Source organism: Eimeria tenella, genomic scaffold, assembly GCF_000499545.2.
Source record: "Eimeria tenella Houghton genomic scaffold, Eth_scaff5, whole genome shotgun sequence".
In the NCBI taxonomy this organism is placed as follows: Eukaryota; Apicomplexa; class Conoidasida; order Eucoccidiorida; family Eimeriidae; genus Eimeria; species Eimeria tenella.
In genome coordinates this window covers 580,506-600,184 of record NW_013543395.1, presented here as the reverse complement: position 1 = coordinate 600,184, position 19,679 = coordinate 580,506, and the positions used below count along the sequence as shown (strand labels likewise).

General features: G+C 51.6%; 5 protein-coding genes across 5 annotated transcripts in view; 2 read left to right on the top strand and 3 right to left on the bottom strand.

Annotated features, from left to right (window-relative positions):
* Positions 1–124: 124 nt before the first annotated feature.
* On the top strand, positions 125–4,719 carry ETH_00011260 (uncharacterized protein; the record flags this gene model as incomplete). The annotated part of the gene is made up of 7 exons (XM_013377367.1): positions 125–580; positions 893–987; positions 1,209–1,354; positions 1,636–2,795; positions 3,823–3,996; positions 4,149–4,253; positions 4,417–4,719. The coding sequence occupies 7 exons, from the start codon at positions 125–127 to the stop codon at positions 4,717–4,719; spliced, it is 2,439 nt and encodes an 812-aa protein (XP_013232821.1).
* A 784-nt stretch (positions 4,720–5,503) lies between these two features.
* ETH_00011255 (Acyl-protein thioesterase 1, related) lies at positions 5,504–6,259 on the bottom strand (the record flags this gene model as incomplete). Its single annotated transcript, XM_013377366.1, has 1 exon — positions 5,504–6,259. The coding sequence occupies one exon, from the start codon at positions 6,257–6,259 to the stop codon at positions 5,504–5,506; it is 756 nt and encodes a 251-aa protein (XP_013232820.1).
* A 1,466-nt stretch (positions 6,260–7,725) lies between these two features.
* Positions 7,726–13,977, bottom strand: ETH_00011250 (CAM kinase, CDPK family TgTOXPK2, putative; the record flags this gene model as incomplete). The annotated part of the gene is made up of 8 exons (XM_013377365.1): positions 7,726–7,863; positions 8,074–8,155; positions 8,442–9,039; positions 9,604–9,771; positions 10,929–11,203; positions 11,700–11,877; positions 12,636–12,810; positions 13,501–13,977. The coding sequence occupies 8 exons, from the start codon at positions 13,975–13,977 to the stop codon at positions 7,726–7,728; spliced, it is 2,091 nt and encodes a 696-aa protein (XP_013232819.1).
* Positions 13,978–16,792: 2,815 nt separating this feature from the next.
* Positions 16,793–17,140, top strand: ETH_00011245 (uncharacterized protein; the record flags this gene model as incomplete). Its single annotated transcript, XM_013377364.1, has 1 exon — positions 16,793–17,140. One exon carries the CDS (start codon positions 16,793–16,795, stop codon positions 17,138–17,140), a length of 348 nt encoding a protein of 115 aa, XP_013232818.1.
* Positions 17,141–18,906: 1,766 nt separating this feature from the next.
* The window catches only part of ETH_00011240 (ubiquitin-conjugating enzyme e2, putative), a gene marked incomplete at both ends in the record, with an annotated part of 968 nt that continues 195 nt past the window's right edge, over positions 18,907–19,679 (bottom strand). Inside the window, 2 exons of the mRNA XM_013377363.1 lie at positions 18,907–19,017; positions 19,438–19,587. Of these exons, the coding sequence (XP_013232817.1) occupies positions 18,907–19,017; positions 19,438–19,587 (261 nt within the window). The remainder of the gene's footprint in view (positions 19,018–19,437; positions 19,588–19,679) is intronic.

The window sequence follows — 19,679 nt, the reverse complement described above, 5'->3', positions numbered from 1 at the left end:
CGACCCAGCCAGCAGCAGCAGCAGCAGCAGCAGCAGCAGCAGCGGCTGCGGCGGCGGCAGTGGCCGCGGGAGCAGCAGCGAGGGGCAGCTGATATCGTTTATCGATACGCCTGGCCACGAGGCAATGAGCAGCATGAGGGCCCGCGCAGCAGCAGCAGCAGATGTTGCTGTTGTGGTGATCGAGGCAAATAAGGAGCAGCAGCAGCAAACTGAAGAAGCCATCAAGCAGGCAGATGCATGCGGGCTGCCCGTTATCTTCGTCCTGAATAAAATAGACAAGCTGCTCCCCAGCACCAGCAGCACCAGCAGCAGCAGCAGGGTGCGAGCGGCCCTGCTGCAGCTGCAGGAGGCAGAGCAGCAGTTGCTGCAGGGCAGCGAGCTGTCCGCAGCAGCGGCAGCAGCAGCAGCAGCAGCAGCCCAGAGCGCCCACGGCGCTGCGCTGCAGCAGCTGCTGCTGCTGCGCATGCAGCTGCGACGAGCCTGCCAAAGAATGGCGGAAGAAAAAATAATTGAAAGAGATTTTAGTTCAGAGGCGATGAATGCCCTGGCTATTTCCGCCCTCTATGGCCATGGCGTGAAGGTGGGCTTGGCCTAGGGTTTAGGGTTTAGGCTTTAGGGTTTAGGTTTTAGGGTTTCGGGTTTGGGTTTTAGGGTTTAGGGTCGCGTAATCAGTGTCTTGGGTCAGCCAGGTAGCGGCACTGCTGCTGCTGCTGCTGCTGCTTTTGCTGCTGTTGAGGTTGCTGTTGCTGCTGCTGCTGCGAATGCCGCAGTGCCTCTTAGCTTCAGCAGCAGGGGAGTTGGTTTGCTGCTGCCTCCGATGCTGCTGCCTCTCTTGCTCCCGCCCAAATGCTCCTTTCGCTGTGCTGCTTCTGGTCTGCTGCTGCTGCTGCAGCTGCTTCTCAGCCGCATTGCTGAAACGACGGCGCTGCTGCAGCTTCCCCTGAGGGGACCCTCGTCTTTCTGCGTGACTCCCGGAGCTGCAACCAGGTAGCGCCGCTGCTGCTGCTGCTGCTGCTGCTGCTGCTGCTGCTGTTCAAGTTGCTGCCGTTGCCCTTGGAGCTGCTGCTGCTGCTGCTGCTGCTGCTGCTTCTGCATCTGTTGCTGCTCGTGCTGCTGAGACTGGACATGTGTGGCTCCTGCTACTCAATTCGCTGCTGTTGATGGCGGCGTTGCTGCTTTTGCTGCTGCTGCTGTTGCTGCTGCTCCAGGTACCGGCACGTGCAGCGGCGCTCAGACTGCCTTGTGGAGGGCCACTTGGGTCCCTCAGCCGTAGGGCTCATTCTGGACATACAGCAGACACGAGACCGAGGCCTTATTTACACTGTGCTACTGAAGTCAGGGGCTCTGTCCACTGGTGAGCAGCAGCAGCAGTGCTGCAGCAGCAGCAGCGGCGGCACCAGCAGCAACGCAACTAGTTAGCAGCAAGTTTAGCAGCGGCACTAGCAGTGTCCTCACACCAGCAGCAGCAGCAGTAGCAGAAGCAGCAGAATAAACTTCGCCATCCACGTGAGCATCCGCTAGACTCGCAGCTGCAGCCTTAGCACCCTGAACTCGCTGCACCTGGCAGCACCTGGAGCACCAGCAGCAGCAGCAGCAGCAGCAGAGGGTCGTGTGCATGCGTGAGTTGTGGGGCAGGGAACTACTTCGTGGCTGGCAGCGTTTATGGGCGCATTTCTTCGGTGTGGCGGCACAGCTGTACCTTCAAGGAGGCCCCCTACACTCCGGAGGCCCTAGGAGAAGACAGGGGCCCCTTGGGGGCCCCCTTTGAAGTGGGTTCAGTTTTGGAAATAGCCTCGCAGCGGGGTAAGGGGGGGGAAGCGGCAATAGATGATTTGCTGCTGTGCCTCCCTCAAACCAGGGCCTACAGGCTGGCCAAGTACCGGCAGGCTCTGGAGCAGAAGCAGCAGCAGCAAATTGACGGGCCCCTGCTGCAGCTGCCCTGGGAAGTCGACCACCCCAAGCAGCCGGGCAGCAGGTGGCACCTGCTGCAGCAACAGCAGCAGCAAATACGGAGGCCTGTCTCCGCAGGAAGGAGGGCCATCGAAGAATTCGGGATCCCAGATGACGACAGCAGCAGCAGCAGCAGCAGCAGCAGCAGCAGCAAAGGTCCCCTCTTCACGGACGCCACAAGAGCTGACTTTGAAAGGCCGATGCGGAGCCTGCCACTTCAAGGCAGGTGTAGAGACACCCCAGGCGCCGACGCCGACGGTGCAGCAGCAGCAGCAACAGCAGCGCCCGGGGAGGAGCTCCTTGATGAGATGGAGCTTCTAGGGATGCGCCCAAAGACGCAGCAGCAGCAGCAGCAAACCAATGCTCGGCCTGATCATATTGATCTCGAGCCAATCGTTGTCTCGCCAGAAGAAGACTCAGATGATGATGAGATGCTTTTCTATGCAGAGAAGCAGAAGGAACAAACGCAGCAGCAGCAGCAGCAGGACCAAGAGCAGCAGCAGCAGCAGCGGCAGCAGCTGTCTGAAGTTCAGCAGCTCGGGAGGTCTTCTACGCGGCGCCGTCGGCAGCTGCAGCACCCCAACAGCAGCGAGGCCAACAGCACTGCATGGGGCTTCGCCTCTGCAGCGGAAGCAGCAACAGCAGCAGCAAAAGAAATGGAAGCAGAAGGAGAGGCAGCAGCAACAGAAACAGGAACCGCTGCAGCAGCAGCTGCTGCTGCAGCAAAAGGCGCCGCAGGCTCCAGTTCGCTGCGGCCATTCGAAACGCAAGAGGAATGGGCCGAACGCGTTGTAAGGGAAAATGAAGAGCTGATGAGCCGCTGGAGGGCAAAGTCAAGACAAAGAGTAAGACTTGATGGTAAAATAAATAAATAAATAAATAAATAAATAAATAAATAAATAAAAGTCTTTGCGCTTAGTAGTTTATATGCACATGAACAATGACGTACTACTGGCTGCATGTGCATGCAAAAACGTACGCAGTATATAAGCGTGTGCGTACATATATATATATATATATTCTAACTTGAAAAGTGTACAGCCAGACCCGTATAAGAAAGTATATGTGTATAAAGGCGCGTGTTCAAGTATATTTATATATAAATAAGCACATCTTCAGGGGTATCAGTTGACGAGTACATATACGTATATTAGAAGTACATATATGCTTATATATGTGTGTATACATATATATGTATATATATAATGCAGATGTGCATGCGTACAAGTACACAAGTATGCGCATGCATATGTGCTTGTGTATACCCAAGTAGCTTATCAAATTTGAACACTTTCAAGACACTAATAACTTTCAAGAGTACATATGCGCAGCGAAGAAAAAGTATTTGCGAAAGATTTGTTTTCTCCATCTTCTGACATAGATGCAATCAAGTCAGTCCTCAGAAAATATGTAGATGCGTATGTTTTTTATGAAGGCTTGTTTTGAAGCGCACGATGAAATTTGTCTATTAAAGATATGATAAATTTGAAGGCATATTTCATTGTATTATTACACTTGCACTACCTTTTATGGAAGTGCTCCGGGCATTGGCATGCATGCGCATGCATGCAACACGGCCGTGCATTTCACATGCATACCATCAAAGTGTTCTTTAGCTTTTGCAAATGCTACATATAAGGGACTAGGAATAGAAAAAGAGACACAGGCACCTCCGGAAACGCTAAGCCCTAAACCCTAGCCCTAAATCATGGGCTTGTGGTTCGTGAGTATCGCGCAGGAGCACTTGCTGCTGCGCAGGGTGTAGGGCTTCGGGTACCGGGCACGGAGTTCAGGGTTTAGGGTTTAGGGTTTAGGGTTTGGAGCTTAGGGTTTAGGGTTTGCCCGCGCATTTGCGGGCGCGCTTTGCTGCAGAAAGAAGCATATGAGCAGCAGCAGCGGCTGTTGCGTGCTACAGTTGTGGAGGCCGAGCAGCAAAGACGGAAAGCTCTTCAAGAGCCGCTGCTGTCGGAAGAAGAAGTGAACCAGCTGATCAACGGAGAAGACGAAAAGCCCTTAGAGAGCTCCACAGACAAACAGGAAATTAAAGTAAGAGAGCCAAACCCTAAACCCTAGCCTCGAAGCCCTAGACCCTAGCCTCCAATCCTTTAACCCTAGCCTTTAAACCCTAAAACAAGGACTAAAAGCTTCAGCCGGGGGTTATATGATAATTGCTCTGCTGCTTCTTTGTGCTGCCTTAGACTATCCCTGCCCCCCCCAAAGATGCTCCAGTGGTGCCAGTGATCCTTCGGACACGTTACGTGGGCAGCTTCGACTTGCTTATGGACGAATTCGAGAAGATAGAGGTGCTGCTGCTGCTACTGCTGCTGCTGCTGCTGCTGCTGCTGCTGCTGCTTCACTTCGTTCATATGTATATATAAATACTGCATACAAGCATTTAGACGTACTATAAATTCATAACTCGATGGATATTCGGAGTTACTTTGTGCGATGATTATCTTTTTTCAGGTGGAAATGGGAATGCGCATTCCAGTGGTCCACGGAGGCATTGGCCCAGTGGCCCCCCGGGATATAGTGCATGCAGAGGTGGAGCGAAGTTACGGCTACTGCCCGGTGTATGCCTTTCAAGTGCCAGTGCTGCCGGACGCAGTGAAGCAGGCCTTGGTGAGCAAAGTTATTGTCAAGAAGTTCGACGTTTTCACTGATTTAATTCAAGATCTCAGAGACAGATGCACCAACATCCACAAACTCCGAATGCACAACCTCTACGTCCGCAGTCTCAAAAAGCAGCCCACAAAGTCAGGGCTCTGAAGCCAAATGCACACTGTACGAAGCAGCACCTCCAGGAGCCCCATAGGGGGCCCCTAGGGGCCCCTATGGGGCTCCCTGGTCCCTCTCTTTGGGGGCCCCCTGGGGGCCCCTAAAGAGAGGGACCAGGGAGCCCCCCTGGGGCCTCCGAGTTCGTCATTAAAGCCCGACGTCTTTGAGGAAAGCACTCAGCCATTCAGTGGGGCTTATGAAACCGCGGCAGGGCCCCCAAAGCCTGAGCAGTTTCGCACAAAGGGGCCTCTGAGGCGCCTCGCGGAGCTTTGCTTTTAGGGGGCCCCCAGGCAATTCTTTGGACAGCCGGCGAGACGTTGGGGCCCGCGTTAGATGATCTGACTGGCTTGGGACTCTTTTTATTTTATATTTTTTGTCATTATATGGTGATGTGGGTTTTGTTGTGCTGCCAGCTCCGTGTAGACCTGGTGGGTCCAATGTTGGGCCAAGTGGCTCTTATGCCCAGGGGTACATGACTCTAGGGAACTTTTCCAGCGAAGGGGAATGGTGTTGAAAGCAATGAGTTCAGATAAGTTGCAAAGTCAGGGTAATTGGGTATTCAGCACGTCGCGAGCTCACGGCAGACCTGATTCCAAGGTTTAGGATTTAAGATGTGGCGTTCGTTATGTATAATTCCAAGGGAGTCTACATCGCATGTTTGGAGGAGCTTCTGAGGGATTTAAAGGTCTTCTTTTGTTTGCTACTTTTCTATGTTGGCTACAGCCACCGGCAGGCGTGCGGGTTTTCGTTCCGGTGCGCAGGGCTTAAGGAAAGCTCAGGTGTTTTTTGCGAGACAGCGCTCAATGAAATGCAGGAAGTCTGCCATTTCCTTGGCGTTAGACTCGTGGCCAAGTCTCTCATAGGTTTTAAATTCGAATCTACTCGCCACTGTTGCGGGATCAGCAGCAGCAGCTGCTGCTGCTTTCTTCGTTGCCTCCACAGCGGCTTCATACGACTGCCGCGCGAAGCTGTAGTCAACTACTGTGTCTGCCACGCCGTGCATGTGCATGAACTGACAGTTGCCGCTGGCAAACGCCTTTTGCACGATTAAATCGTGCAGAAACGGGCACCAGCCACTGAGGCAAATGGCTGCGGCCAGAGGGGTGTCCGAGCGCAAGGGAGTGTAGTAGGCCATTGCGCCTCCCTGGCTGAAGCCCGCCACAATGATCCGTGAAGGTTTAATTCCGTTTTGTATTTCTTGTTGAATTAAATGTTGAACGCGGCGGTGGCTGCGCTCGAAACCCTTTGCGTCTTCGTCTATGTCCCGGCGCTCCGAACGCGAGTCAAACCACGCGTTGCACTCTATGTCATATTTTGTAATATGAATTCTGTCCGCTGTTGGCAAAATGAGGCGCACGCGGCCCCGCAGGGCCTCTCTGCTGTCCAACAAGCCAGCCAGCACCCCCCAGCCCTCCCCGCTATCGCCTCGTCCGTGCAGAAATATCAAACTTGAGTCTGCACTGGGGGGGAAAAAGTGCACCCCATTGCCTCCGTAGCCATCGCCGGGGTGCAGCTCTTCTTCGGGCCGCATTTTTGGCTCGAAGTGACCCCAAAGCCCACAATTTAAATCCAGCGCGGGGGAAGGAAACGGACGGAAAATGGTGAGCCAGGGCCCTTTTGAAACTGCTATTGGACAAATGAAGTCATACTTATTTATCTGATGCAGCCCAGTCGATCCATTTCGTGGGAATGCATCAGGTTTCGGAGTCAAGACAACGAGAGAGTACGCGCTAGTAACTCTCAACCACTACAGAGGCCAGAAGACACTGGCTGCAGGCGAGCTCCCTAGACAAAACTGTAGTGACTGCACTGAAGGCCCAACTTTCTGCAGTTACAACAGGGCACTTTTAATTTTTAATTTTATTTTATCTTTACATACTCATCTACAGCTTAAAAGCGCTGTTCCGGACGCTGTGTGTGCTGCCATAGGTGTTCAGGATGTGGGGCGGTCGGCTGCGCCCAACGCTAGCAGAGCCACTCGATTTCTCTCTATTTGAGTTTTCGTCATTTTTAGATGTCACTATATGTACTTCACAGTACTGTGCATTTTACATCACTAGCAACGTATTCGTCTAGTCTGCATTTGCTACGCCAACGACCAGCACCCACACGAATAGTTCCTCTGTGAAGTCTGCGCTCCCAAATGAGCGCTAATTACTAGTGTCCACAAATATTCATCAAACCATTTCTATTAATCACATTAATTTCGGTCCCTAGAGCACGTACATGGCCAACACCCCGTGGGACATGGTATGTCTCACTGGTGACGCTGTCCCCTCCAGCCCGCTGAAGTGAGAACTAGCGACTTTAATTCCTGCACTGTAGAAGGAAACAGGGCTTTCTCAGTTGGGGAAACAGCAGCTAGCGACAGCTAGCCACCGCCAGCTGCGGCTAGTCATACACCGACCCGTAAGAACGCCGCAGTTTTACGACTTATTGTACAGCCAAGTGTGAAATAGTAAAGGTGCTTTGCAAACCGAAGGGAGCTTCCGTGAATGCTACGCCGTGCTACATTTTGAAAGCCGGCCAGCTCTCAACCCCTCCCTGCAACTGAAAAAGGAACAAATAGAACAATGTTACTACTTTCGTAGGAAGGAGCACTTCGGTGAGTGGCTCAACAGACAAAAAGCTAACAAGAAAATGTGCAGCGAGGCGCCCCCACCGCAGTCAGCTGACTATAATGTCTTTCCTGGCAGGCGCCGGCAGTCACTTTCTTTGCTGCGCTGCGTCTGCTGCTGCACTTTGCTTCCCCTTGCTTTCTTATCTTTGTTTGCTTGTCTTTGTCTTCTTCATTTTTACAAGTTCGGTTAGCGCTGGCTCGTTGCAGCCTTTTGGAACAAGCGCTAGGCCTTTGCCTCTCGCGAGCGCCCCAGCACAGACAACTCGGACTCGTCGCTGTCGGGGGGAGCGCCTCACGCCGTTCACTAACCCCACAAGAATAAATCTTTTCCACTTTGTATTTCTTTCTTCTCTCTCTTTTCTCTTTCGTTCACTCTCTCAGTTATCATAACGACGGTACAGCAGCGCCCGCGCGCGAGCCAGCGGCGAAGTGCCTTCGCTGGCTTTCCTTTGGCGGCCTCTCATCATGCGCATAAATTCGTCGAAGTCGATCATGCCGTCGTTGTTGAGATCCCCCTGCAGCCCGAAAAACCAAAAACGCTAAATTTGAAACACTAAATCGAATTTAAATCCATTTTCGGCGATTCTGGAGCTCCTCAACACTAAAAAATTCAAAAAGGGCAAGTAATACGTGCGCCGCCTGCGTTATTCTGTACTCTTAAATGAGCGTGAACTGCAAGCCGCAGCTGCAAGACATCCAAAGATTCAGAAAGTGTTCTGACGCACCTCTCTAATCATTTCAAGGACAGCCTCCTTACTGAACGCCTCCTTAATGTAATTCGTCTCGAGCACTTTATGCAATTCATCTCTGTCAGACAAAAGCGCACAAAGCCAGCAAGAGCTGCACCTCCACTGCTGACCTGACATGCATTTCATTAAATTGGAAACAGCAGCAAAACGAATACATGTGCAGAGCAGGCCATCGGCAAAGGGAAAAAATAAAAGAAACATGAGGCACAGTAAACCGTAGGACTTGAATTAGCGTAAGCTGCACAGGAATTCCACTGCTACTTAGCAGTACACAGCGCACAGATGCAGCAGAAAAGCAATTTCGTTCTTGCCAGTTTGATCCCGATTCATTTTGAAATTCTTACACGGATATCTTGCCGTCGCCGTCGAGGTCAAAGACCCTGAAGGCGTTCTGGCAGGCGGATTCCTGTTCATAGATTTTGTGATCCATGGAGGCGGCGATGAACTCGGTGTAGTCAATTGTGCCGTTTCCGTCGGTGTCGAGTTCCTTAAGCACTTCGATCACGTCTTCCCCTTGAATGCCGCACTGCTCCAGCCCCTGCTGCATTTCGCTCACAGTGAGGACTCCGTCTGCGTTTTTGTCCAGCGCGGCGAAAGCGTCGTGCAGCATGCCGATTTCACTGTCGGAGAGCTGGTAGGCCACGCAGGTAATGGCCAGTCTCTTCAGCTTGTGCAGCCGCTGGAAGTTTTTGAAACGTTCTATCAAATCCGACCCAAGACGCACTGAAAGTGCCTGCTCCACGCCCCCGTGGCCCGCAGCATAGGCCTGAATCCACGGGTGCTGCAGCGCCTCTTGCGCGGTGATACGTTTCGAAGGCACGTAAGTCAAACATCTTCTCACCAAGTCCTTCGCCGGCTCCGAAATCCGCTTCCAGTGGCGCGGGTCAAAGCTGAACTCCCCCGCCTGCACTTTCTTCAGAATCGCCTGGTTGTCTTTCCCATCTGGGACCCGCGAAACGCAGCAGCAACGCAACACAAGCAGCATTCCCCTCTATTTCTACCCTTATGTTCGCCCATTTGTTCAATATTCTATTTATACAAACACATAGTGCGAGCTCCCAACAAAACCTCCAGGAAAACAAACGCTCAAACTGCACACTAAGCTCAAGAAAATCTGCTGCCCAGGCATGCCCGGCTTGCGCCTGCGCCGCGACAAGCCACAACCCGCTTTGACGATGACTAGCAGTGCAACTTGACGCGCAGCAGAAGCAGCAGCAGCAGCAGCAACGCTCCCCAAGGCGTTCAACGGCGCAGCGATGACAAACATAGATAAAGGTAAATGGATTACTTCACTTGAAGACATGATGCCAACTTGAACGTCGCCGGCACTGCGGGCGAAGATATTCGAATGTATGTTTGCCAAGGGATATATATGCACATGCATCCGTTCTGGCATTGTCTACATATTTGTGTATAGATGTATACAACCGTGAAAAGGGAATATAAATATGTGGATATACACATATATTTGCCCTTTTGTATCATGTAACTGATGCCTTGGCTTACGGAAAGGCGGATAGCCGCAAAGAAGAATGAAAAGAATGACACCTGTGCTCCATATGTCGCACTCGCTGCCGTACTTGCCGAAAAGAACTTCAGGCGCAACGTAATAAGGCGTGCCCACGACGCTGCTGAACTTATGGCTGCGGCCGCAGCGAGCAGCGAAGCCCCAGTCTGTAGCAGCAGCAGCAAGCAGCAGCAAGCAGCAGCAGCGGGAATGCACTTTATGTGCAGCGCCCAGCAACGCCGGCGCAGGCGAAAGGCAGCAACGGCACAATCAGGCAAAAGCCCGTCAGATAGAGAAACTAAAAGCATTCGAAACAAAAAACCAAGCAAAAGAAGCCAATTAGGCACACAGACCACACACAAGCAAAATGCCCAATCCTACACCGCAGTAGCAGCAGCACCAGCACATTGGCGCTCGCACAGTTGTACAGGTGTTTACACCCGCAGGCACATGCAGATCCGCACTTTTTCTTGGGGATATAAATAAAGATTAAAATGGAAAAGGTAACTATTCTTACGTGCAAAGAGATAACCCATGTTTGCAAAGATTAATTATGGTGCTCCATTTGTGCGAACCAGACGTTTTCAAGAAATTGTGCAAATCATGAAGCAGCCACGCAAGCTTAGGCACAACCCGTGCGTAGTTTGCATCTCTAAATTCGTATGTAATAAATATATATATATATTTAAATACATATAATACACACAGAGAGATACACAGGCAAAACTTAATCGATTATTACATTTACATAAATAGAGAAATATGTAATTGCACAAGGTATATGTATGTACAGATGAATACAAATTGTGAATTTGTCTATCAACAAACAAATCATACAACCCGAAAAATAATAAGGAATGCACGGATGCGCAATCTTCACTCAAGCTGAATAACTGCAGCACACAAAGACAGCTATTTCATTGGCCTGAGGCTCTTCCCCTATATAATAAATATATTTCTGCTAATGCGTGGCGGTCCCACTACCGCCTTACTGTCAAAAACAAATAAAAGTGTTTAAAGTAAACGCAAGATGATTAATCAGCAAACAAAATGCCCCATATTGAATTGGAAAAGCAGCAACAAACAAACTCGGAAGTGAACCCAACTAAAGCAGCAAAAATGTGCTTTAAATATAAAGCGAAACGCCTTAACACAGCCGCCACCACTAGAACTATTAGAGCCCCCAAAGGCCTGCAGCGCTGCAGCACCCTGTATGCTGCTCCATGGATGCTGTTTACGTCCTACAACTGCAGGGCGCAGGTTACTGCAGCTGCAGAGCACTGGTTGCAGCAGCAGCAGCAGCAGCAGCAGTGGGGGGCCTCACCAATGACCTTGAGGGCTGAAAGGGGCGAGCTGTCGGCGTAGAGAAGGTTTTCTGGCTTGAGGTCTCTGTGCATGACATTGTTGGCGTGGCAGTATGCAGCAGCAGAAAAGACTTGGCGCATGAGGCATGCAGCATAGCGTTCGGAAAAGTGGCCACTTTTGATGATGCGCTCAAAAAGCTCTCCTCCGGTGCAAAGCTCCATCACCAGATACAAGTTCTTTTCGTCTTCGTAAACTTCAAACAACTTTATTATGTTCGGGTGGTCCAGGCGCTTCCTGCAGGCCCCCACACCCGCACAGCACGCACTTTTGCTGTTCCCGCTGCAGCAGCAGCAGCAGGAGCTGCAGCAGACCCCCCGCCCTTGCTGGAGCTTCCCGCCTCTCCACCGCCGCACAGCAAACAGCAAAACTACAGGTAGCAGCTGCACTATATCTATAAATATGTATGTATATACATATATATATGCATATATATATCTCCACGCATTTGTACATGTTGAATATTAAATATCTAGGGCAAAAAAACAATATATGTTCACATTGAAACTCGCAGGAGTTAATTAATATGCACGAATGAAAGGGAAGGCGCCTGGGCCGAAAAGACTGTTATAAAAGCAGATCTCCCAGAGAAAAAATGCCACCGAAGTCAACTAATTTAAATGCAAAAATATTTCCATAAAAGAGAATATTTCGGAAGTAAAAAAGGGAATAAATTTCGCAAAATAATTGCAAAAAGTTCAAGTGCTGCACTGGCGAGTGGCTGGGGCCCCACATGATGAGGATTTCCCTCTTGAGGCGAGTGACATTTTCAATGCGGGGCTTGTAGACCACTTTGATGGCCCTCGTGGTCCCCGTCTTGAAGTCCCTGGCCTTCATCACTTGTCCATAAGACCCCTTCCCCAAGTTCTGGCCGTGCGAGAAGTCAAAAATGTCGTTTATGCTCACAGTGCCTGCACGCCCGCAAAGCCCAGCCCCAAAAAGCCTAAAAGGCGTATATAAAAGGGAGCAAAAGAGAACCCAAGAGGACCCTAAAAAGGTCGTTGAGGGTTTAAAAGGATTTAGAAGGGTCTGTAAGGCTGAAGGGAACTAAAAGAGGCCTGAGAAAGACTTAAAAGGGACCTAAAAGAACCTAAATTGAACTTTCAAGAATCTAGAAAGTCCTAAAACTGGTTTGTACGGCCCAAACACCTCAAAAGGTCTGAAAGTCTCTACAGGGTCCAACAAGAACCTAGGAAATGTCCGTGGAGCCTAACAAGAGTCTAACTCGGGAACCCCTGGGCACCTACCGCCTTCTTAAGGGCCCCCAAGTTCCCCTAAGGAGCCCCGAAGGGCCCCTAAAGGCCCCTAAAGGGCACCTAAAGGGCCCCTGAAGGGCCTCTAAAGGGCCCCTACAGGTCCCAAAGAAACCCCTGAAGCCTGAAGACCTCCCAAAGTGCGCCTAAAGTCCCCCTAAAGGCCCCCTGAAGTGCTTCTAAATGGTCCCTAGCCCTAAAATGCCCCTTAGGGCCTCTCAAGTGCGCCTAAAGGGCCCTTTCAGGGCCCCCTAAAGGGCCCCTAAAGGGCCCCTTCAGGGTCCCCTAAAGGGCCCCAAAAGGGCGCCTCCACGGCCCCCTAAAAGGCCCCTAAAGGGCCCCCTAAAGGGCCCCTAAAGGGCGCCTAAAGGGCCGCTAAAGGCCCCCGGAAGAGGGGGAAGGGGGGTGTTCCTGACCGTCGAGCTGGACTTCCTGGACAAAGCGGGAGCGGTCAAAGACGGGCCCCGAGGGCTCTTTGTGGGGCTCTTTGCCGCAGAGCTCGTCCACCTCCCAGCGCGAGGCCGCGCTGGCGTTGACGTAGCTTTCGCTGCGCGTTATGAAACCCTTCGCTGGCTCCCGCAGAGGCTTGTCCTGCGCAGCAACCACGAGGGTTTAGGGTTTAGGGTTTAGGGTTTACGGTTTAGGGGGAAGGAATAGGGTTTAGGGGGACGGGCTAGGGTTTGGGGGGAGGGGACAGGGGACAGGGTTTAGGGGGAGAGGCTAGGGTTTAGGGGGAGGGGTTAGGGTTTAGGGGCAGGGGCTAGGGTTTGGGGGGAGGGGTTAGGGTGTAGGGCTTGAGGGATAGGGGGTAGGGTTTGGGTTGGAGAGGGATTAGGGTTAGGGTTTGAGGGATAGGGATTAGGGTTTAGGCTTTGGGGGATAGGGGTTAGAGCTTAGGAATTAAGACGGGTTAGGGTTTAGGGTTTGCGGGAGAGGGTTTAGGGTTTGACAGAGAAACGTTAGGGTTTGAGGGAGAGAAGTTAGGGTTTGAAAGAGAAGGATCAGGGTTTGAGGAAAACGCGAAGACGTTAGGGCTGAGTGGGCGGGGTCTACGGGCTAGGGTTTAGGGTTTTACGTGCGAGGGTTTAGGGGCTAGGGTTTAGCGGTGAAGGACTAGGAGCTGGGGTTTAGGGTTTAGGGTTTACGAGTCATAGATCAGGAGTTAGTTGAAAGCCACCTTTGAGTGAGTGGGAGGTTTAGAGACTGCGCGTCAGCGTCCAGCGCTCACGGCGCAGAACTGAGCGTTTAGGGTTTAGGGTTTAGGATTTAGGGTTTGTGTACTTTGCCGTCTGTTGCGCATTTGGTGCAGAGTGAAAAGAAGTGGGGCTTTTCTTCAGGCCCGTGGCAGTGGTGATCTGCTGCGCAGTTGGGGCGGCAGGGGGACTCCAGGGGCCTCCCCTCAGCAGTGTCGAGTCTTTTATCTTTTTGCATGTTGGAAGCAGGGGGCCCCCCTCCGCCCCCTGCTGCTGCTGCTGCTGCTGCTGCTGCTGCTGCTGCTGCTGCTGTTGCTGCTGCGGAGGTGGCGGGCGCCGCAGCGGCGGGGTCTCGGTAGGCGCCGGCGCCGCGGCTGGGGTCGACGCCGTTGGGAGACTGCGGCGGCGCCGCTGCTGCTGCTGCTGCTGCTGCTGCTGCACTCGGGCCAGGGGCTTCTGCCGCTGCTGCTGCTGCTGCGTGCTGCTGCTGGTCTGGGCTCGGCCCCCTCACCGTCGGGAGAGTCGGGGCGTAGTGACGCGTCAAATTTAGAATTCTGTTCTTCATGCTATTAACAGACAGTGTGGAGCCACAGGTGAAGAGAGGCCATAAACGGAGCAGCAGCAGCGCGGGCCGCTGCAGCAGCTGCAGCAGCAGCAGCAGCGGCAGCAGCGGCAGCAGCGGCAGCAGCGGCAGCAGCGGCAGCAGCGGCAGCAGCAGCAGGGCCAACGACAGCAGCAGCACCGCCAGAAGCTGCAGCAGAGGCGACAACCTTGAGATGGCCTTCAGTGAAGAAAAAAAAACGGAAAAAGAGGACCACCTGGCTGCTAACCAGCGCTGACTCATTCACCGTGTGCGGGAGGCCGGGGAGATCATGGCGCTTCGAAGCGAAGCGGCTTAAGAGTTAATAAAGGAATTATAATTAATATGAATTGGCTAAAATAAACAAACTCAGCGGCTGCTCCCACATACTTGCGCTATATCGACACCCCCCTGCGCCGGAAGACCGCCGTGCCGAGCGCCGCAACCCAGGAAGCCACCGGGGGCGGACTAAAGTCGTTTTTTGCAGTAATGCTTCAAACTATTGAAAGAAGGGAGCTAGAAACAAGAAGAAACCAAAGAGAGGGGTCGAGCGGGCGCTAGAGGGCCGTACCCTGTCGATGTTGCCTCGGGCTACGGCGCTTGCGGCAGCTCCCCAGCCGTGCACGCACACTCGGGCAGAAACTTCCTACTTTTTCATTATAAAAAAAGAAAAATAACACATCCAATTCAATTTGAAGGCAAGTTATCCAAGTAAATTGAGAAGAAAATAAAGAACTTCGTCTGGCCGCTCCGCGGGACCACCTCAAGGTCCGTCGCAGGCTAGCACGCGCTCGCCGCCGCGCGTTCGTTTTCTCCGGGGAATCTATTGAATTCGAAATTATAAATCAATTATAATTTAACGTTAAATTCAAAATCAAATAAAGGAACAAAAAACCGAGGCTTTCCCGTAGACAAACACCAGCGACACGGCCATGGCCTCTCGATGCTGTCTGAAAGCCGCTCTAAGCGCCCTCACCGGCTTTCTGTTTCCGCCATTTCTTGGCATTTCTCTTTAAATTTAATTTAATTGAAAAGGCAGCTTTAATTGGCATTTAAATTTGCTAAAAAAGAGACAATTTGGAGCCTAACGCGCCCACGCGCCGCCGCGCCTGCTGCTGCGCACACAGCAACATGCGTGGGACTTCTCTGTGAAGCTGTTAGCCACAGAGCAGCACTGTGCTTTCTCCTGCAAAAGGAAAATATATTAAAACCAAAAGGCGTCTCTGAGTTTATTAAAGACTTTTTGAGTGTACATGCACCTGGATCTAGCGAGATCTAGCCGGTTTGATGTCCAAATTCCCATTCACTTTTATATTTGTTAAGGTCGCTCTGTGCAGCTCTAGCGCTTCAGTGGCCCCTCAACTTGCAGCAGCTAAGACAGTTCGTATTTAACAACATTTCGGCTTTCAACTAAAATAAAAGAATTCCAACTTTGCGCATAAGTGGCCAGAAACGCCTCTGGACACACAAGGCAAAGACTGACGCCCCCTGGGGCTTTACAGGGGCTCCATAAGCTCCTCCACTGCAGCTCAACAGAAAGGTGCCGAATATTTATTCCACACTTATCTTCCTACCTACTGCCACTCACGAGGCCCCCGGCCTCGCCAAGGGCCCAGAGCGCCACCAGCGCCAGGGGCCCCCAGGGGCCCCCGGGGGCCCCCAAGGGCTCTCAGGGGCCCTTAAGGGCCCCTGGGGCCCCTGTATGCCCTTAGAGGGCCTTTGACGCCTCTCAGGAGCCCCAAGAACCCCTTAGGAACTTCAGGTGACCCTAAGGAATCTTTTTTGCCCCATTGGGCCTCTGGGGGCACCGGGGGGTCTCTAGGGCCCTTCGGGGCAGCCTGAGGGGGATTTAGTTGCTGCAGCTTTGCTTCTGCAACTTTGCTGCTGCAGCTGCTGCAGCCAGAGGAGGTGTAAACTGACAAAGTTAACACTTCTTCCCCTGCGCGTTGAATTGGACGCGTAAGCTAAACCCTAATTTAGGGTGTCTGGCCCCGAGCTTTGAAGCCCAACTGGGGCCCTAAAGTGTAATTGCTATCGGGGCACTGGGGCTGCTAAACAAGGGCTTTTGATGCTTTTATTTTGATCTGTAAACCATAATTTATCCCCTCATTTAGGGTTAATAAACCCTAATCGTTGCCCTTGGTCCCTGCCCGAGGTGCATACAGGCTTTGCACTCACATAATAGTAAGCATGCAAGAAATAAACTAATGTGCTGCAGCACTAGCTGCTGCTGCTGCTGCACTTGTTGCTGCTGCTGGTGCACTGGCTGATGCTGCTGGTGCAGTGGCTGCTGCACTAGCCGCTGCTGCACTAGCTGCTGCTGCATTCGATGCTGCTGCATCACCTGCTTCATTAACCGCTTTAGCTGTAGTTCGTGCTCCAGCTGCAGCTGCTGCTGGTCTTGAACCCGCACGGTGGCATCTCGCTGCAGGAGCAGCTGCTGCAGCAGTCCCCCAAACAATACGACTCGTTTGTTGTCTTGGATATTTGTTTGTTGGTTTTTCTCTCTGAGAATCAAAAGGCTTATTAACGGGAGCTGTCTATACACCACAAGGGCTGCGTCGCACCTGCTCTTTGTGAAAGGACATCCAGAATGAAAAGACTTTTTAATCCACAGATGTTAGCAACAATTGCACAATTATAATGTACGGGACTTAGCTCTGCAGCGTTCGCTGCTGCAGCAGCTGCCGCAGCAGGATCTCATCTATTGTCTTCGCTGCTGCAGCCACTGCAGCCGCAGCAGCCGCAACAGTTGCTGCAGCCCCACCAGTTGCTGCAGCCGCAGCAGGTGCTGCAGCTGATGCAGGCACTGCAGCTGTTGCAGGTGCTCCAACTGCTGCCGGCGCCGCAGCGGCTGCAGGTGCTGCAGCTGCTGCCTGCGTTACAGCTGCCACAGCTGCTGCAGGTGCTGCAGCTGCAGCCTGCGCTGCAGCTGGTACAGCTGCTTCACGTGCTGCAGCTCCTGTCGGCGCTGCAGCTGCTGCAGGTGCTACAGCTGCTGCCGGCGCTGCAGGTGCTGCCGGCGATGCGGCGGCTGCAGGCGCTGCAGCAGCAGCCTTGCGGGTTGCAGCAGGTGCCGCTGCTGCTTCTAGTGGCAGTTTTTTCTGGGATTTGCAGGCCGGCAGTTGCTGCGGCCTTAATGCCTTGATTCGGGTTTCGGGAAGTCCCGAAAAAGCGGAAAAAAGCCGAGAAAAAGGGGAAAAAGTTGCGAAAATGTTCAACTTTTTCAGTACAACTCCCCCTCGGGCGGCTGTGGCAGCCGGCGGTTCGCCTGCGCAGCCATTTCCTGCCGCAGCGCCGTCAGCAGCATATCGATGGTGTAGGAGCGTTGCCACTGGCGAAGCAGCGGGAAGCTGTTTTTGACAACCTGCGGCGTCGCAAAGCGCCCTTTTCGCCCCAATTCCCCCATTTCCACTTTTATTTTGCTCCCATTAACTCCATTTACATTTAATTTGCATTTATTTTATATTTATTCCACCTTTATTCCACAAATTGCTCCTTTTCGCGCCGACTACAAGCTTCAGCTCGCCCGCAGCCGCAGCCGGCGCACTGCGGCGGCCCGTGCAAGTCAGAGGAATGCAAATGAGAAAAGGCATGCAAAATGAATAAATAAATATTTCAAAGTCCCCTTTAACCTGATGTCTTTGAATTATATATATATTTAAATATCTGCAGCAAATTCAAGGCTTCGAGAGCTCCGAAAACATATTTATGAGGGCTTTTCCGATGTGCATGCAGCAGCTTCCGGGTGTACGTACACCAGGGATGTGCAGACATGCGAAAGAGTGTAAACGCAAATATAAATGCATTTCAAACACAAAATAAAACAATAAGAATTTAAATAAGAACATGAACACAAATTAAACACAAATTATAAGTCTTAGTTGACTACTATTGCGCCACACGCCCTCATATAGGGTTTAGGGTTTGCGGAAGCAGCTGCAGCACGCGCTGCTGCAGCAGCAGCCACGCATCAAACGAGCAGCAAGAAAGAGGCAAGAGCCACAGCAGCAAAACATTAGCAGAAGAAAAAGGCGTAGAATAATAAATAAAGTAGTTAATCAGTTTGAAACAAATAAAAAATAATTGAAGTGAGTAAATCAATTGAAGTAGACAAAGTGCAAAACAGTAAATTTTAAATCAAATAAAGAATATGAGAGCAATTAATTAACTTGAATTGAACAAAAACGAATGAATAAATTGATTTAAACCGAAAAAAGCAAGAAAAAATAAGTGAATTAATTAATTAAAAGCCTCACTGTGCCGTTGGGGTCCAATAAGTTGAAATAAAGAACAAACGAATAAAGCAATTTGAACCAAATAAAAGATAAAAAGCAACTAATTAATTTGATTTAAACAAAGAAAAAACGAGCAAATGAATTTAAACCAAATAAAAGCAATTACAAATAAACTGGTTAATTAATTAATTAATTAATTGACCAATTAATTTAATTATTTGAAACCTCACCGAGCCGTTGGGGTGCACTAATTCGAATTAAAAAGACCAAAAGAATGAATTCAAATCAGACAAAGCACATAAAAGCAATTAATTACTTCAAATTAAACAAAGAACAAACGAATGAATGATTTTGAACCAAACAAAAGCATTAAAATTAACTAATTAATTAACCAATTAATTAATCAATTAATTAATTAAAGCCTCACTGTGCCGTTGGGGTCCACTGCATGCATATTAATTCTGGTTCTAAAACGAACATCTGGAGGCGCGTCGGGGTAAAGAGGGCCGCAGTTGATGGACACAGAGTAAATGCGGTTTTCGAAGGCCGTCTGCAGCACCAGACCAGTGGTCCGGACCAGTGGACCAGCGGTCACCCCGCACTTGTTGAGTGTGGTCGAAAGTTTCCAACAGTTTAGTGCAATTCAACTGCTTGCAGCGCTAGATCTACAGCTATTCTAAAGAGTAAGACGCGCCGCAGCAGCGCGGCGCTGCTGCTGCTGCTGCTGCAGCAGGGCGGCAGCAGCAGCACCAGCGGCAACCACGCAGTGGTCTGAGGCAGCTCCGCCCTAATGGCAGCAGCAGCAGCAGCGGCAGAGGAGCATAGGTAGAAGCAACACCGACATGCAACAGCAGCAGCAACAGCAGCACGAAAGCCGATGCGGAAGCAGAAGCAGCAACAGCAGCAGGAGAGCCAGCTTGACAGAATGCAACACGCGGACCACCAGCTGCACCAGCAGCAGCAGCAGCAGAAGCTGCTGTTGCTGGCCCACCACAAGGAATACCAGTAGCAAGCAGCAGCAGCAACAGCAGCATCTGGCCCGCTTCAGACAGTGCAGCGTCAGCAGCAGCAGACCCACGGAAGCATCACCAGCAGCAGCACGAGCCGCAGCTCTTCATCCCATAAAACAGCGGCAACAGCAACAGCAGCAGGACCACCAACAGCAGCAGCAGCAGCAGCAGCAGCAGCAGCAGCAGCAGCAGCGTACCCCCGGGGGACCGAAGATGGTCCCTGACCAGTTTGTAAGAGTTATGTCGTCTGCCTCTTCTAAGCCAAAGGAAACCCCTTCAGCCACTTGTCCCTTTTGGCCCTTTTCAAGCTCGTCTAGCAGCCGGAAGGAGCGGGGCACCACCACAGCCTGCAGCAGCAGCAGCAGCAGCAGCAGCGGCAGCAGCAGGGGCGCTGTGGGGGCCGCTGCGGGTTGGGGGGAGGCGCCGCGGCCCCGCGGGC